We start from the raw sequence: 18472 nt of genomic DNA, 5'->3' as shown, positions 1-18472 counted from the left end.
GACCCCTATGTGCCACCCCCCACTGCACTGCTCCACCCTCCACCCCCACCCTCCAGGGCTCACGTTGGCCAGCCGCTGCTCCAGCTGCAGGATCTCCTGAGCCTTCTGCTGCACTGAGTCCGCGCCCAGCAGGCTGAGCAGGCGCTCCATGAACACCCTGTAGGCCGCCAGGACCTGCACAGGACAGGACTCTTCATGGAGGGCCCGTGGCAGCCTGGGGATGCACCCCCACACTTCACCCCCAACCCCCACCACCCCAGACCCAGGCCTCCTCACAGCCCCTGCTCGCCAGGAACCTTCTCACTCTCCTCATCCTGGGCCAGGTACAGGGTCCTCTCAGGCAGGGTGAGCCCATCCTGGTCAATCTGGGGAGAGTGACAGTGCTCAAGGGGCGAGCTCAATGTGCCAGTTTCCCAGACTGACTCCCCCCCAAGTGGCCTGGAAGCTCCTGCCAGACATCTGCCATGACCCAGGAGTGCAAGGACACGAGCCTCCCCACCCAGAGCTGCCTCGAAGCCTGGGGACAACTGGGGAGCCACCCAGGTCTTCCCCATCCACCCTCACTTTGGGAGTTGGGGCCCAGGGATTGCACTTACCCCAGCCCTGGGTCCTCACCTGTGTCCTCCCAGCTGACACAGGTCTGGAAGTTGAAGCTCTCTGAACCCTGGCCTCAGCACCAGGAAAGATGCTGCCTCCTCCCCTTTCCTGGAGGCTACTGCTGGGCTCACTCTGTGCCTCTGGCCTTGTCCCAGCCCTGCACAGAGGCCCTCACCCCTGGCTGAGACTGAGCTGTGGGATCTTGTGATCTTTTTTGTCTCTGCTTGGGCTGCTAAGGGCTGTGGCAGCAGGGCCACAGGCAAACCAGAAGTCCCGTTGAGCCTGCCCAAGTCTGCCCCAGTTGTAATAAGAAAGGCTGAGGAACATGAGCAAAGGTACCCAGCCAGGCAGAGCAGGCTACGCCTCACACAGGCACAGCAGTGTGTGGCCCCAGGTGCCCTGAAACAGTGAGGAGCAGCAGCCCCTGGCACAGGGGAGTCTCACCACAGGCAGGAGCACACATCCCCGGATGCTGTGGCTGCATTGGAGGCCCGGAGGCTACCAAAATGTCAAAGAAAAATAAAAATATCAAGCAAAACAAAACAAAAAACCATGCATGTGGCCGCACATAGTGGTGCATGCCTATAATCCCAGCACTTGTGGGGGACTGAGGCAGGAGGATCATTGCAAGTTTAAGACCAGCCTGGGCTACAAAGTGAGCTCAAGGCCAGCCTGAGCTGCATAGTGAAGCACTGTCTCAAAAAGACAAACAAGGGCTGGCGAGATAGCTCAGCAGCCTGAAAAGCCTGCTTAGGCAAGCTTAGGGAAGTCCAGTACCACATGCCGTACCAGCACTGCCCCTAGGGTGGGCTAAGCCAGCCAAAGTCCAGGTGTGGTGACACATGCCTGTAAGCCCAGCACTGGGGAGGCTGAAAGCAGGAGGAGCACTATGAGTCTGAGCTGCATCGTGAGACCCTTCAACTACCAAATACATTAAACAAACAAACAAACAAACAAACAAACAGAAAAAGACAAACAAAACCAAAAAAATGCAAATGAACAAAAAGTCCAGAATGTGTTAGTTACAAAAATGTGACAAAACAAACAAACAACAACAAAAACCCAACCCAGGTGTGTTACAAAAATGTTAAATTTAAAAAAAAAAAAGAAAAGGAAAGGAAAGGAAAGAGAAGAGAAGAGAAGAGAAGAGAAGAGAAGAGAAGAGAAGAGAAGAGAAGAGAAGAGAAAAGAAAAGAAAAAAAAAAAAAAACAAAGAAAGAAAAGAAAAGGAAAAAAGACCCCTGGAGGTGTCTGGCACATTGTCCAGGCTAAGTGTCCCAACCTGGTCAAAGAGGCAATCACTGAAACAGCCTGACACCAGGGTGCTGATGAACTCCCCAGTTTTCTTCTACAGGGGCGGGGGCAGGAGTGGTGATAAAAACTGAAGTGTTTTTTGTTTGTCTGTTTGTTTGCTTGTTTGTTTTTTGAGACAGAATCTCACTGTGGAGCCAGGCTGGGCCTCAAACTAGTGGCAGTTTTCTTACCTCAGCCTCCTTAGTACTGAGATCTCAGGCAGATCGAAGGCATGCATGACCATGCCTAGCTGTGGTAATTTCAAAAATCAAAAACTAGGGGCTGGGGAGATGGCTCAGTAGAATTAGCATTTGCCTAGCAAGTGCAAGGGCCTGAGTTCAATCCCTGGTTCCGCATGTGCAATAGTAGAGCTTAGATCACCATCACTGCAGACAGGATGATGAGAATGGCCACACCTCGGGCCAGGCCAGGCCAGGCGCTGGCTCAGTACCTTCCCACAAGAAATGGGACAAAGAACGTGAAGGACAGCTCTGAGGGAGCCTAGAACCATAAAAAGCAGCCGGCTGCACAGGTGCAGGCTTGCAATTTAAGCACTTTGAGAGGCTGAGGCAGGATGATTGAATGTTCAAAGCTATCTTGGGAAGACCGGCTAAACAGCTCAGCGGATTAAAGCGCCTGCTTAGGCAGACGCAGGGGACAAGAGCTCAATCCCCTGGCCTGCTGTGCTGGCCCGCCTCTGGGGCGTGCTGAGATGGCATTTGAGACTGGCTGTGGTGGCATGCGCCTGTAATCGCAGCCATAAACAGGAGGATCACTATGAGTCTGATCTACACAGTGAGACCCTGTACACCCTGTCCTAAATACAAACTAAAACAAAAAAATAACTGATCAAAGCTACCCTGGGCAACTTAGCACTTAGTGAAACCCTGTCTGAAAACAAAAATTGAAAAGGGCTGGGGATGTAGCTCAGTGTGGAGGCCCAGGGCAGCGCTCAGCTAAAAGGCTCTAGTCAGAATTTGGGTTTTGACAACAAGAGCTTCGTGCTGTGGTGTCCAGGGCTGCAGCTAATATCATATCGGTCGGCAGAGACAGGGACATGGACAAGCTCCCCAGAGTACGGGGTGATGCTTCCCAAAACTCTAGTTACAGCGGCCGTGTGAGGGAAACGACACACTGCTATGATTTGGACATGGCCTGAATATCCCTAAGGGCTCATGTGCTAAGGCGAAAAATTTACACAACCTGAGGAGAAACCAGCGTGTGTCATGTGTTAAAAATGTTCTCTCTCTTTCTTGAGACAGAGTCTGTGGTGTAGCACAGGCTAGCCTCAAATTCACAGTGATCTTCCTGTCTCAGCTTCCCCAGGGTTGGGATTGTAGGTGTGGGCTTCAATACTTGGCTCATGTGTTAAATTTAATTCTCTATTGATGGGTATTAAGAGGATGGACAAGTCAGGCATGGTGCACACACCTATAATTCCAGCAATCTGGAGGCTTAGCCAGGAGGATCAACTTAAGCTCAAGGCCAACCTGGGCTACATAGCGAGATCCTGTCTCAAAAAAAGGTGATCAGGACTGGAGAGATGGCTCAGTGGTCTAAATCACCTACTTGGAACAAGCTTGGCAAAGCACAGGGACCGTGGTTCGATCCCCCAGCACCACATGCCAGCCAGCCACGTCCCCTGGTGGGCTGAGCTGGCACACACACACACACACACACACACACACACACACACACAATAAATAAATGTTAAAAAAAATTTAAAAAAAAAAAGGTGATCAGAGGGCTGGACAGATAGCTCAGCAGACTAAGGCATCTGCATAGGCAGAGTGCAGTGGCCAGGGTTTGATCCTCCCTGTACTATGCGGCCCCCCGGGGGGGAGGGGCCCACTGAGACTGGGCGTTGTGCCGTGCACTTGTAATCCCAGCTCTTGGGAGGATGAACACAGGCGGATCACCGTGAGTCCGATCTACATAGTGAGACCCTGTAAACCCTGTACTAAATATAAATAAGATTGGGCTGCAGAGATAGCGTAGAGGACTAAGCGCCTGTTTAGGCAAGTGCAAGAACCTGGGTTTGATCCCTAGTACCACATGCTGTACAGGCCCTGCTCTGGGTACACCGAGCCACCAAGACTGGGCATGGTAGCTAACATCTGTAATCCCAGCTCCGGGGAGGCTGAAAACAGGAGAATCACTACGATTCTAGTGAGACCTTGTGCCAAAAACAAAATTTTTTAAAAGGTGGAAATTTAATTGATAATATTTAGAGGTGGGGTCTTTGAGAAGGGTGACAATTAAGATCACTAGCGTGTCACACCTACGTTTGGATCTGGGTGGCTTTTCTAAGGGAGTAGCAGTGGGTGTGAGGGTGCACACCTATAATTCCAGCACTGGAGACTGAGGCAGGAGGGGCCCTGAATTTGAGACCAGCCCTAAACCCTATCTCAAAAAAAGAAAAAAGGAGTAGTGGGCATGATGGTGTATTCCTCTAATTCCACCATCCTGAGGTAGGAGGGTTGAGAGCTCAAGGCTAGCCTGGATTATATAGTAAGTTCATCTGGAATACATAGCTGGATGCTGTCTCAAAATAAAAACACAAAAAGTGAAACCCGGGTGTGGTGGTACACGCCTGTAATCTCATACTCTGAGGCTGAGGCAGGAAGACTCAAAGTTTGAATGAGCCCAGTCTGGGCAACTTAATGATTTCGTGTCACAAGGTTTAGTGTGTTAGCTGGCTGGGGTGGCGCACACCTGTAGTCCCAGCACTCCGTGGTTTTGCCAGCTCCTGTCACAGAGTACAAAGGTGGGGGGGTGCAGCCCCCTCAGTACAGAGTGGCACGGACTTGGTCTCACTACAACACAGAGTTTTTTTAACATGTACATTCTTTTATTGTTTATTTTATTATTTTTAAAATTAATTTCATTGAGAAAAAGAAGTGGTTTTTTTTTATAAGGGAAAAAGGACTGATCTGAGTAAGTTAGAATGAGATACCATTCAGATGTGAGGAAGAATGGAGGGCAAGCAGTGGCTTCTGCCGGCTTGGAGCAGGTCCCTGGAGGGTGGGTCTGGTGTGGGGGAATCGTGTGTGAGCAGGGTCCCTAACCCGGTAGGGTCACCTGGAAGGTTTCTGTACAGGCGCTCGTGTCAGAAGTGCATGGACACGAAGCCCAGCAGAGGGCGCTGTGACAGCAGCGAGGCAGGCGGCCAGCCCGGGAAATGGAGACACAGCCTTAGCCACAGCGGGTGCTGTGCCTCCTGGGGCCTCCACTTGGCTCCGGTCACTTAAGGAGACAGTTCTGTTCTGTAGGCTGAGGAAGGTTTTCATGGCACTGAGCCTGTGTGTGGGCGCCCCAGCCTGGAGCAGGGGCCTCGCCCTGCCCCTGCCCTGAGCCCCCACCTGGCTCAGTAGAACCCCACTCAGGGCTGTGGGTGCTCCTCTCTAGCACCCTCCCCACCTTGCAGCACAGCTAAGGGCTGCAGAGTCTCCCACTTAGACCATGTGGCTCCACGCCTTTGTGCAAGGTCTCAAATTCCCCACCCTATGCAGGGCCAGGCCCCCACGCTCTCTGGTCTGGGATTCCTCTACAAGAACCAGGCCTGTCACCATCATTCTTACAGTTCTCTTTACTTTTGGTATCAGGGATTGAACTCAGGATCTTGCGCCTGCCAGGCAGGCACTTACGTCCGCTGAACTACCTCCCTGGACATAATCTCTTTATTGCTGCTGTCTGCCCCAGGAGGAGGGTTAGCCAGAGGGCAGGGAATCTGTGCTCCTACATCAGGGCCCAGTCCCAGCCCCTGGAGGTGAGGCAGAGGGAAGAGAGCTTGGAAGGACCCTGGGGTTGCAGATGGGGTGCATGCCGGCTGGCCTGAGCCGTCCTGTGCTGGGAACCCCTAGCGGGACCTTGGGATGGAAATGCTGGCATTCAGAGCATGGTGGCCCCCAGCAGCAGCACCAGCGTCCAGGCTACCAGGGACAGCGAGAGGTGGGCGGCAGCACTGCTGCAGTTGCCTCCATGGTTGCTGCTGGGGTTGCTGCTCAGGCTGGGCTGCCGCAGGCCGCAGGCGGTGTAGGGCTCCAGGCAGCCCGCGAAGGCCATGAGGTGCGCCACGTAGCTCTGCTCCTGCACGCCGTGCATGAGGTGCGCCTGTGGGCCTCGTGCGAACACTGCCACGTCCTCGCCGCCGTGCGTCTCGGATGACAGGGGTACGGCTGCCGGCTGCCGGTAAGTGGGGTCACCTGGGGGGACACAAGTGGTCAGCATGATTGAGTGTCCCTGCCCGAACTCCTCTGCCCAAGATCCTGGGGTGACCCCCATCACTCACTGGTCTCCTTGATGGTGACATAGGGCCGGGGAATCTGGAAATTTGGGCCATTTCCATATGCCAGGGAGGTGTAAGGCTTGCCATCCTTGGCCATCCCAGATGCCAGCCCTGCAGTGAGGAAGGATGACACTGGTGCCTGCACTGACCACCACTTGGGCACCGGTGTACCCTCATGCCCCGCCTTTTGCCTGGTCTTGGGCTTAATCCTCCCAAGAGCCCAACGAAGCAGTACAATCCATGTGCCCAAAGGACAGATGAGTAAAGTGGGGCTCAGACCTTTGCCATTCAGATTTAGCAATAGCAACTGCCAGGCCCTCGGCCTACCGAAGATGGAGGTGTCCCGTAGGGTGTAACCCCCAAAGGTGAAGACGTGGGAGTGGTCAGCGGTGACGAGGGTCAGGGTGTCCCGCTCGCTGGTGAGCTGGCCGGCCTTCTCAATGGCATTGTCGAACATGACCGACTCATGCAGTGCGCGATTAGCTATGGTCTCATGGTGGCCATGGTCGATGCGGCCCCCTGCAGGAAGAGTTGGGGGAGAGATGTGATACCCGACCCACTTCTGGTTGCCCCTCCAAGCCTCTGCTGTGCCAGGTGCCTCTGCTCACCCTCCACAAAGAGGAAGAAGCCACGAGGGTTCCGGCTCAGCACGCGTACAGCCACCTCCGTCATCTCTGCCAAGGAGGGGTCCAGCTCGTGGTTTCGGTAGGTTTCATATTGCAAGTGTTGGGGCTCAAAGAGACCTGAGGGATAAGAGACACCACAGTGACTACCAGGTTGGGTAACCGGAAGGGGTCACAGCACACAGCTACAGTGTGGCTGTCAGAGGCCAGCTGGGGCCAGGGCCGGTGGGGACTCACCCATGAGGTGTGTCACCGATGGATCCTGAGATGCCCGCATGAGCTCTGTGCGGTTCCACACATACCGAGACCCCTGTAGGGACAGAGAGCCCTCAGCCCAGAGCCCGAGACCCTCAGCCCAGCCCCCCACAACACCACTGTGCCCTCCACGGCCCCACCTTGTGCATCCCATCACCTGGTGCTTTGCCAGCCACTCCTGCACAAGGTTCTTCTCATCCAGCCTGATTCCTGCCTGGCTGGCATCATCTGGGTACTCGGGGTCTGGGGTTCCTCTGGGGAACATGAACCTGCGACCCCCACCAAGGATTACCTGTAACCAGAGATGAGGATGGTGGACCTAGGCCTGAAGGGTCACCTGTCCCCTCCTTTTCAGGCCTGAGGAGCCCCCAGAGCAGAGAAGAGCTTTGTCCTGGGTGGAGGCCCCTCCACTGCCCCACTGCACTGCCATAGCTCCTGGTGAGCCAGGTTGCGGGCTGAGCTGCCAGACACCTGGACTTTGGCCAGTGATGGGTCCACCCTGTCTCCCAGCCCCTCCCCACCCTTTGAACTCACATCAATGTCCATGTTGGAGACGAGCTGCGTGGCGATGTCCCGGCAGCCCTCTTGGAGTGCTGAGGTGGGCATGTTGGCATCTGAGTACCAGTTCCGGTTCACAGTGTGTGCGTACGCGCCAGCTGGCGAGGCGTGCTGGACTGTAGTGGTGGTTACTATGCCAACAGACTTCCCTGAAGGGGACACGGGTTCAGTGGGTGGCCCAGGCCATTGATGTGCACCCCTGTCCCCAGTCCGGCCACAGGCCCACCTGCTTTCTTGGCCTGGTACATCACGGAGAGGACTTCATTGCCTTTCTCTGTGGTGCAGTTGTTGTAGCGGGCAGCTGCGCTCACACCGATGATCCGGAAGTTGGTCTTGACCCCGCACAGGTAGGCAGTGGCTGTGCCTGCACTGTCCGGCACCTGTCTGTCCACGTTGTATGTCTGGAGACAGAGACACCAGCCAGCTGTGTGGGGGCAGAGCCCAGTGGGTACCATCTCCCACAGGCCGGGCCCCTGCTCACCTTGGACAGGGCCATGTACGGGAACCGGTCCATAGCCAGAGGGGTCTCTGGCCCCAGCTGGCCCTGCATCTGGCCCTTCAGGATCCTGGTGGCTGTCACCGTGGACACCCCCATCCCTGAGGAGCAAGTTGTGTTAGGCTGGGAAAAAGGCTGGCCTGGATCTGCAGGGCCCCACACCTCACCTCACAACTCACCGTCTCCCAGGAAGAGGATGAGGTTCTTGGCCGAGGTCTGAATGGGCTCCAGCTTCTTAGCGGCTGCCAGGGCCTCAGCCGCCTTTTGGTTCCAGAAGGCTGGGTTCTCCTCTTCCACTGCCCAGGAGAGAGGTGGGGTCAGCCCAGGTGGGGCTGCACCTTGGGCGGCTGCTTTGGAGGCCTCGTTACCTGGGATGATGCTGAGGGTCAGCTGGAGCCTGAGCAGGAGCAGCAGGAGCAGCGGCAGCACTGCTCGAGCTTCCTGCATGCTGGCGATGGGGTTATTGCTGCGGCTGGGACGGCAGAGGGTCGCACTGTGGCAGCCGGAGAGGAAGTTGCAACAACCAGACTACCTGTCCCAGCCCAGGCTATCAGGGTTTTATACCAGCAGGAGCTGTGCAAGTGTTTGGGTCCCTCCCTAATCCCAGGCAGCCACCCTACCCAGCTCTGCAGGGTGGAGAAGATCAGAGAGGGATTGCCAGGGAAGGGTCTAGCCAGCCCACAGCGGGCCTAGAATATGCCAGGCTTTCCCCCAGGCAGGGCGGGGCCTGAGTCATCTTGAGTTGGAGCTTTTACCCTGCTGTGTAGGCCTTCCCTCCACTCTGCTCCCCCCTGCCCCCCGTCCTCCCCCCCTCCCCCCCCGTATTTTGGGGACCTTCATTCCCGAAAGTCAATGCACTCGAGCAGAGTGTGGCTTGGGCTCAGGTTTGGCCTCTGGATGCTGGGAGCCCCAGAGAGCAGGGAAACATGTGCTGCTTGCCAGGCTGGGCAGGGCAGGTGGGGAGCCAAGAAACGTGGCCCAGAGTGGCTATTGTGTGGGGCTGGGTGGGGCCTGGGACTGGGCCGCCCTGTACTTGGGCCACAGCCTGTGGGACCTTTGAGTGGAGGCAGCCCAGTGCCCTTGAGGGGGCCTTGTTCCCTGGAGCAGATGAGGCCCTGGGGCTCAGTCTGGTCTGATGGGGGCCTACGCACATTTCTGCCACCCAACAACCGGCTTCAGAGTGCCCGGGAGCCTCAGTGGCCAGCAGGTGGGAGGGCCGCATGCGTCTGTCCCATTCAGTTAAATAAAATGAGTGCGCGGTGCAGTGGAGCATTGGCCTTGGCGGGGCCCTGGGGGGCTTGAGCTTGCGTGTGTCAGGCTGGGTGACACCTGCCACTCCTCGAGAGGTCCATGTGGTCCCACCCCAGGAGGCTCCTGAGTTGTAGGGTCCTAGAGGCAGCTGTGTGACCCCAGCACTCAGGAGCCCAAGGCAGGAGGACCTCAAGTTAAGGCCAGCCTGAGCTACATGGAGATCCTGTCTCAAACAGCCCAAAGCCAAAGGAAACACAGCGAGTGTGGCTCTGTGTGTGTGTGTGTGTGTGTGTGTGTGTGTGTGTGTGGTGAGGACGCAGGGCCTCAAGCCGGCTGGACCTGCGCTGGACCCTGAGCTGCACCCGGAGCCACACCCCCAGCCTCCAAGACTGTCCTCTACCCCCACTTAGGCTGCACAGGGCTGCAGTCACAATGACTGCGCTCACGGTGAGGAGCTGGTGCGCGCACAGCACCACTCTCCATTGTTTCTTCCCCTTCTCCACCCTAGTTTTTTTTTCGACCAGCATGAAATTGATTTTATGTCTTTGCCAAGTTAATTATTATAAACACAGATGAACACACAGACTAACAGAACCAGAAAACATGACACATAAGACAATTTTGTGTCGTTTTAATCACAATTTACAGTTTTCCGGAAGCCCTGTACAGCCCACTGGGAGGCACCCACAGCCCAGCTGCAGGCCTGCCCCCGCTCCAGTGCTGCCTCAGCCCCTGCCCTGCCCTCAGGCCCCTGTGGGTGAAGAAACTGTGCCTACACTTCCGGTCCTATAAGGGCTGGGTGTGTTCCCTGGTGACAAATCTCATCTGCTCGGGAGGCTGAGGCAGGAGGATCAGTTAAGTTCATGAGTTTCAGACCAGCTTAGACAACATAGTGAGACTTTATTGTTTTTATGTTTTGTTGAGACAGGGTCTCACTATGTAGCCCAGGCTGGCTCAGACTCACAGTGATCCTCCTGCCTCAGCCTCCTGAGTGCTGGAACTACAGGCCTGTGCCACTATACTTAGCTCAAGATCTCATTAAAAGCAAAGAAACCAACATAACCCAAGTCAGGTGAGGTGGTACAGCATGACAGTCGCAGCACTGGAGAGGTCGAGGCTGGTGGATCCCTTGAATTCAAGGTCACTCTCAACTGCCTGCATAAAGAACCTGTCTCGAAAATCAAAAGCAAAACAAAACTGAACAAGAAAACCACTAAAAACTCAAACCAAAGCCACAAAACCCCCAACTTTCAATGGAAAGTTTTAAGTGGTACAGTTTGTTGTTGCTGTCTTCAGATGAGGTCTTGCTTCGTAGTGCAGGCTGGCCTTGAATTTGTGGCAGTCCTGCTTCAGCCCCGAGTGCTGGGATTGCAGAGGTGGGCGGGGAGCTTGGGCAGCTGGGTAAGCAGCGTAATCTCTACTGAGCAGACAGTGTGGAGTTTTAGGGTGCAATCTCTGCAGTTCAGACAGTGTCCATACAGGGCTCTGGTACCCTTGAACTGATGTCCTGCCTGACCGTGCTCTGGGGATGTCCCGACAGTCATGGGGCAGGCATTTCTGCGAGATCCCTGGAGCCGCCACTCCGCAGACTCTGCCGGGTTTTTTGGCTCCATTTGGGGACTGCTGTCCTTCCCGCCTGACAGCACCCCAGATCCTGTCCTGGAAATTCTGGCCATGTCTAAATGAGTGACCCTGGGCTCTCCTAGATGCTAGGATAGCCAGCTGTCTGTGGAATCCAATGTCCCCCCAATTCTGGGGCAGGTGTCTACCTGGGACCCTGGGCCCTACAGCTGAGAATGCAGGGTGATAATGTTCTGCAGAGTGGCCCAGCTCCCCGCTGAGTGCTGGCCTGACTCCAGTGTTGTGTCACAGTGTGGTGTGTGGCCTTGTCTGTTCTGTGACTGTTGAAGCTCACGCTCCTCTCCTGAGGTGGCACAGGCCACATGGTCATTTGTACCTGTGATCCCAGGTGAGGCCACTCATGCGGGATTTACTTTGGAGTAAATGATTTTCCTGTTTCTCTTCTTGTGGGGAGCCCTTTAGATCTGACTCCTTTTTTTCTGTTTTGGTGTGTGTGTGTGTGTGTGTGTTTTGGTTTTTTTTTTTTTTTTTAATTTTTTTGTGGAACCGGGGATTGAACTCAGGCCCTTGCACTTACCAGGGAAGCACTTATTCCACTGAACCCTCTCCCCATGCCCTACTGACTCCTTTTTTCTGATTCTTTTTTTTTTTTTTTCTTCACACAGTCTTGCTGTACACAATGATGACATTTATTGTGGGGATAAAGCACAGTTCTTTCTCCCGCCTCACTCTGTTAAAGCAGCGCCATTGCCAGAGTGCCACCCGGCCTTTGGGCTGAGCTTTTCTGCCTGGGATCTGCTGGGCAGCAGGGAAGCCCTCTCCTCCTGAGCTGGCCCTGCCTGCTGCTGGCCCTGTTCGGTTCCTGATCTCCTGGGCGTTCCTCTGGGGGTAGGGAGAAGATTCCCTACTAGCAGTCAGGGCCACTGTCTTAAGCAGCCCCTTGATACCTGGTTACCTGGTTCTTTTTGTGTTTTTCTTTAAAATTTGAGGCAAGATTTTCTAAGTCACTAAGTGGCCCAGGCTGGGTTTGAACTTGCCATCCTTTGGCCTCAGCCTCTCAGAGTGCTGGGATATTGGGTGGGCAACACTGCCTGGTTCTTTTCACCAGGCTAGTGAAAAAGGGTTAGTCTCCACTCGGATTCCAGGGCCACTTCACCACCTCTTAAATCGGAGTTTTGTGTCACCGCTGAGCCACATGCAGTTCTAGAAAGGGACAGAGTGAGGTGGCAAACAGAAATGCCACAATGACACGCAGGATTTGTTGGCAGACTTATTTGCGGGAGCACCAATCCGAGTCATTCCCAGAATTTCAGGGCCAATCTCTGGGGGGCTGGGGCCCACGTGGGACAAGCTAGCAGGACCTACAGAAGCACAGTGGCTTGCCTGCTGGGGATTCACAGGGACCAGCCTTGAACGCTGCTGGTCCCCAGGGACGGGGATGGCACCCCATGTTCTTAGTTCACAGTGGACACTCAAGCAGGCGCATTGGGCTCCATGTAGCTTCATCCTGAGCAGGTTGGGAGGACAATCGTGGCCAGGTTGTCAGGCGCAGCTGCAGCCCGAGGGCCCAGTGTAACCACGCCACCCCACAGCCGCACTGCAGCCCCTGTTGCCAGTCCCCAGCAGCCAGGAATTGCGCCTGCTCCCCAAAATTGTGCTTTTTCTTTTCTTTCTTTTGTCAGCTCTAGGGATGGACCTGGGGCTTTCCCACTGAGCTACATCCTCCAGCCCTCTTCTGTCCTGAGACAGGGCCTTGCTCAATTGCTCAGTTGTTGAGGCTGGGCTTGAACTCATGATCCCCCTGCCTCAGCTGTGGAGCTGGGTCACAAGCACCTGCCCCATGCCTGGCTCTTGTCTATGCTGCACTGCCCCTGCCCTTCCAGTGCTGGGGGTTGAGTCCAGGAGTCCAGGAGTCCAGGGCCTTGCCCTGAGCACTGGCTCCAGGCTTGCTTGCTTTCTCTTTCCTTCCTTCCTTCCTTCCTTCCTTCCTTCCTTCCTTCCTTCCTTCCTTCCTTCCTTCCTTCTTTTGACTTTGTGAGACAGTCTCACTATGCAGCCGCTCAGGCCAGCTTTGAACTCACTTTGTAGCCCAGGCTGGTATCGAACTCACAATGATCCTTCTGCCTCAGCCTCCTGAGTGCTGGGATTACAAGTGTGCACCACCACACCTAGCTTGTTCCAGCCCTTCTTTTTTTTTAAATTTCATATTCTTTATGGTGGACAGTCATCACTTGCCCCAACAGCCATCTGAAGCCAATAGTCCAGGTTATTAAAAATCACAAAGTTGTACAAGTGTTCTCCTCCTTTCCAGAAACCGTGTTCCTTTTCTCTCCATGAAACGGGGCTGTCTGCAAAGCCTTGCACTGACAACGTGATCCACGGGGCTAACTTTGGTTCATCAAAGTAGTGGCGCAGCTGTTCCAGGAGAACACAGATCTTCTCTGGGAGTATGAAACCAGTGACTGTACACAAACAAGCCTTTGTCACCACTGTGCTTGGCTGGGGACAGCAACAGGTTGATATGAAGTTATTAGGCTCATTATTTCTGTTACAGAAAGAGAAAGAAGAAAAGATAATTATATTCATTACATAATCACATCTGAAGGATTGAAAGTTCAGCTAGACACAAGCAGCAAGCTAGAGCCCTAACAACGCAGAGACCCGGATGCCCACAGGTTCACATCGCAGAAGACGGCGCCAAGCCAGTCGAAGAGCTCCGGAGCACTGCAGGACCCCTCCGGCTCTCCGTGGAGCTCGCCGCTCCGCAGCTCCGGGCACTGCAGATTTCTCAGTGTGCTCATTGCCACTCTGGGATGCCGCTCTTGAATCTGGTACTTGGAAAAGTATGACATCAGCGTCGACTCTTCTGTACCTGTCTGATGCCAAGCCAAAAGAAAATCAAATTTCAATGGCTTCTTTTCTTTCAAGCACCAAGATACTCTTTCATACTTCTTGGAATCCAGGTTAAGGGATAAATCCATCAAATCAATGGGAACAATAAATTTCATAATTTTCCTGCCAGAATACTGAGATGGACGACCTTGAAGTCCAGTTTCTTCATAAGTGTCTTTATCCAGTGATAAAATTAATTTCCCATTTGGTAGTAGTGCAACAGTGTTATCTTCATCAATTTTTGTATTGTATGTCAGTGCACAGCATGAACCTTTCTTCACAAAGGTGTTGATGAATTCACATGTAATTAACTCATGAAGGGGTAGGTTCTTCACAAAGTAATAGGGTCCCATGTCCATGACCAGGCTTTTCAGTTCTTTTGATAGTAACCCACATTCCGGAATCAAGAAAGAAACCTTGTAATTGTGATAGTGCATCTCTACGAGATGCCGGTGGCGTGACTTGTTGTGGCCGAAGTTGAACTTCTCGCAGACTAGTAAGTGCCGGGGCATCTCTCGCAGTCTGCGCAGCATGGCCATGCCTGTGGTGATTTCCTCCAGCCCTTCTTTAAAAAAAAAATTTAGACAAAATCACTAGGGTTATGGTAGTGCAAGCCTGTAATCCCAGCACTCAGGAGGCTGTGGCAGGAGGAGTCCCATGAATTTGAGGCCAACCTGAATTGCATAGTGAGACTCTATCTAAAAAAAAAAAAAGTCACTAACTTCCTGAATTGCTGAGGCTGAGTTCAAACTTGGGATCTTTCCTGGCCCAGGATCCCAAGCTCAAGAGTCAGGACCACAGGGGTTCTCTGCCACACTCGGCTTGGAACCCGAGCAGATGAGGCTCCCTCCTCACTCTGCTACAGTGATACCTGGGAATTCTCACCCACCATCTGCCTGGGTTTCTGGTGAAATTTCCTCTTGTGTCAGGAGATGGACACAGGCCTTGCGTCCCTTGCTGTGAACACAGGTGTCTGTCCCCAGCCACAGCCTGTGGGGACACCTGACCCCTGCCTCCCCCTCTGCCTGAGCCTCCTGACTGGTGATGTGGGGTGCAGTCCCCGGGTGCAGGCTTGCGGGCAGTGCAAGCTCGATATGGCGGGGATGCGGCCTCCGCCATGCACCAGGGACCTCGGCCGGGCCATCCTCTTTGAGCGCCTCTCCAGAACCACTGTGGGTGAGGAGACCCGTCCCAGTCCCCTCCAGGATCTCCTATGTGCTGTCTGGTGTCCCTGCTGATGCTGGCTCTGCCCAGGTCATGTCTGGGTCCCAGGCACAGCACCCTGGGGTGCTGCATCCACCCTGCTACCACCACTGTCCTCAAACACGGGGACCAGATGCCACTCGCCTCCCACCATCCATACACACACCAGCAGGACAGCGTGCGGGGCTGTGCTCATGGCCCTGCCATGCAGGGTGAACAGCATAGACTGGGAAGAGATGGGGCACCAGGAGAGGGCCCCAAAGCCATGGCACACCGGGGAACCAGAGGCACGACTTCCTCTGGCCAGCACCCCAGGTGCGGTTTCACCTTTTCCTGTGGGAACTCCAGCTGTCTGCAGCCCTGTCTGGCCCCGCACCTGTTGGGGTTCCCAGAGCAAAGTTTTTTGAGTTCAGGCTTCTTCCCTGTGTCACAGCCTCCAGACCTCAGGGATCTGGTGCTGAGGCCCCTAACCTCCCTTCCCCCCATGCAGTAGGCAGGGAACATTTTCCTAATGTGACAATTCATGCTTTCAAAGGGTCAGTTTTCAGATAATTTTAGGTGACATGGTGACTCATTTGGCCTCCACCCATCCAGGACATATAATGGCACTGAGTTTTTCCTTTATCTGGGGTGGGGTGGGGGGAGTAATTCAGGATATTGGCCAGGCTGTCCTAGAACTCCTGGACTCCAGGGGTCCTCCTGCCTCCTCAGCCAAGACCCAAGCCCAGTGCAAGTTTCTGATTGTCTTTCAACTGTTTAGAGGAGAGGCCCTCAGCTGCTTCTAGAACACCTTCAGCAGCACACTAGCTTCCTCGCATCTGACTAAGGACAAAGCGAGCCGCAGCCCCCGCCCTGTGGTGGCGGAGCTGAGAAGGGACCGACATTGTGCTTGTCCTCCTGGGATACACCCCGGTGCCGCCCGTTCACGGCCCCAGAATTGTCCTCCCATTCCAGTAGCTCTGCACTCCCTTTTCTAATTATTGGAAGGAAACCCTGAGCTTATTTAATGAAAAATATTAGTAACACCACAGGTAATATGTGGTCATGGCAAGAAATCATTAAGATGATACATGAACAACCAAGTTTTGAAAACGTGAGCTGAAAAGACCTAAATTAAAAGGCTCGGGGCCTGGACCTACATTCACTTCCCTCTCTTCCTGGGTGTCCTTCAGAACTGTTTCATTTTTTGGGGAGACAGAGGTCTTGCTATGCTGCCTGGAACTTGTGACAGTCCTGCCTCAGCCTCCGAGTTGCTGGGATTATAGATGTGCACCACCATGCCCGGTGTCCTTCAGAATTTAACCTCTCCAAACCTACTTCTCTCTCAGGTGGGAAAAGGACTGGCACATTGTCACAGGGCTGAGGCAGTGTGGTCAGTGCTGCTGGGAGTGGGAGGAGGTGGCCATGCCTGACATCTGAGCCAAGGGTGGAGGGGTGGACTCCAGGATGAGGCTCTGAAGCCCAGGGGCTGGTGGAATTGTCCCCTCCGGTAATTGCTGTGGCAGGGCCTTGCTCTGGCCTGGTCTCTCCAGGGAGGAGCAGGGAGGGGTCCCCTTCCTCTGGAGAACTCGCCCACAGGGCCAGGCCAGGATGGAGCTAAGGCTGTGACATGGTGGTCCTGGCGGCTGCCAACCAGACAGTCTCTTTGGCCAAACTTCTTTTTGGCCACAGGTGGCAGAGGCCAGGCCATGGAGGTAGCAGGGGCAGCCAGTAGCTGGCCATCCCTGGTGCCTCCCAAGGCGACAGATGACAAACTGTGCTACACTTCAGGCACAGAGAAGCACATGGCGGTCAAGAACTTTTGGGAATTTCACTCCAATTGGAGCTACAAGAGCCAGGGCCATGTAAGCCAAGACCAATTTTTCCCGTTCTATTGAGCATCCAATTTCTGTGGCTTTTTCAGTGGCTGCCCCTGCTTTCCAGAACTGATCAGTGTTCTTTTTATGAATATCAAGCACAGTGTAGTTTGTGAGACCTGCTAGTATAAACAACTTTTTTTACATAAATGATTGAAATGTCTTCTCCCCTAAGATGACTTTCTAGATAAAAGAATGCCAAGAGTGGTGGCACAGGCCTGTAACCCTGGCACTTGGGAGGCTGAGGCAGGAGGATCAGCGAGTGTTCAAGGCCAGCCTGGGCTACAAAGAGCTCAAAGTCAGTCTGAGCTGCATAGTGAGACCCTGGCTCAGAAAGACAAAAGAAAAGAAACGAAAAAGACACGTCAGAACCAGAGCAATGCCTACAAAGATCAAGCAGACTTTTCTAATTCATAATCTGAATTCAGTTATGTGAAATTCCAGCTCATTCCATGCAGAACATACTGGCCCTGGCTTTGGACTCACAGTGAGCCTCCTGCCTCAGCCTCCAGAGCGCTGGGCTTAAAGGCTTGCCATAGCACCACAGAGGGCTATGAAGGGCTGACAGGCACCCTGAGTGGGCTCCCTGCTCCCTGCTGCCACCAGTGGCCATGCAGCTGTGACCCAGAGGACTCAGAGGCCAGGAGGCCAAGGTTCTACTGGTTTGCCCCTGCGCTGCTGCTCCTGAGATGATTTAATTAATTTGTTTGTTTGTTATCTGTCTTTTTTTTTTTATTTGTCTTTTTGAGACAGGCTTTCACTATGCAGTTCAGGCTGGCCTTGAGCTCACTTTGTAGCCCAGGCTGGTCTTGAACTCCTAACAACCCTCCTGTCTCAGCCTCTTGAGTGCTAGGATTACAGGTGTAGGCCACCACACACAGCTTCTCTGAAACTTTAAAGCCTTAGGCAAGGGCTGGCCAAATAGTTCAGTGGACTAAAGTGCCTGCTTAGGCAGACACAGCAGCGACCCGGCAGGCCATGTCCTGCCTCTGGGGATGCTGAGCCCGTGATTGAGACTGAGCGTGGTGGCATGCGCCTGTAATCCCAGCACTTGGGAGGCTGAACACAGGTGGATCATTTCGAGTCCTATCTATGCAGTGAGACCCTGTAGATCCTTAAAATAAATTAAAAAAAAAAAAAAAAAGACTTAGGCAGCATTTGAGGCTGCCTATTGGCAGGGTCTATCAAGATAATGGGGCTGGGGAGATGGCTCAGTAGAATAAGTGCTTGCCTGGCAAGTGCAAGGACCTGAGTTCAATCCTTGGTAAAAAAAAAAAAAAAAAAAAAAGGATAATGGCACTAATGGGCCCTGTGCTGAGTGAACAGGAAGCCTGTTAGCCCAAAGGAGCTTTTCTGCCTAAGGCAGCACCTGAATGTTTAGTTTTTATTTTAATCCAAGTTGTGTGCGTAGCTTAAAGGGTCAGAGCTGCAAGGTTTGTGAAGATGTCCCCTCGCCCCTGCAATCTCCCCTCGGAGGCACACTGCTCTGCTGGTTGGATTTTAATATTTACCATCATTCCTAAATAATGCACTTCATTTTTCAGCCTTCAAAATCTTTTTTCTCCTCCCTCCCTTCCCT

General features: G+C 53.8%; 2 protein-coding genes across 2 annotated transcripts; both read right to left on the bottom strand.

The window, feature by feature from the left end:
* Window positions 1-5178: 5178 nt before the first annotated feature.
* Window positions 5179-15244, bottom strand: LOC101566056 (intestinal-type alkaline phosphatase-like). The gene is made up of 12 exons (XM_023722216.1): window positions 15231-15244; window positions 8479-8531; window positions 8290-8406; window positions 8096-8211; window positions 7841-8015; window positions 7591-7763; window positions 7214-7348; window positions 7039-7111; window positions 6787-6921; window positions 6506-6697; window positions 6182-6289; window positions 5179-6095 (listed from the first exon to the last, which is right to left on the bottom strand). The coding sequence occupies exons 1-12, from the start codon at window positions 15242-15244 to the stop codon at window positions 5782-5784; spliced, it is 1605 nt and encodes a 534-aa protein (XP_023577984.1). The 3' UTR covers window positions 5179-5781.
* Window positions 13144-14374, bottom strand: LOC101591806 (ribonuclease P protein subunit p40-like). The gene is made up of 2 exons (XM_004637312.3): window positions 13616-14374; window positions 13144-13487 (listed from the first exon to the last, which is right to left on the bottom strand). Exons 1-2 carry the CDS (start codon window positions 14371-14373, stop codon window positions 13154-13156), a joined length of 1092 nt encoding a protein of 363 aa, XP_004637369.1. The 5' UTR covers window position 14374; the 3' UTR covers window positions 13144-13153.
* Window positions 15245-18472: the final 3228 nt, after the last annotated feature.

Source organism: Octodon degus, unplaced genomic scaffold (genome assembly GCF_000260255.1).
Source record: "Octodon degus isolate 3935 unplaced genomic scaffold, OctDeg1.0 scaffold00089, whole genome shotgun sequence".
Taxonomy (NCBI): domain Eukaryota; kingdom Metazoa; phylum Chordata; class Mammalia; order Rodentia; family Octodontidae; genus Octodon; species Octodon degus.
This window is presented reverse-complemented; position numbering and strand designations above follow the sequence as displayed.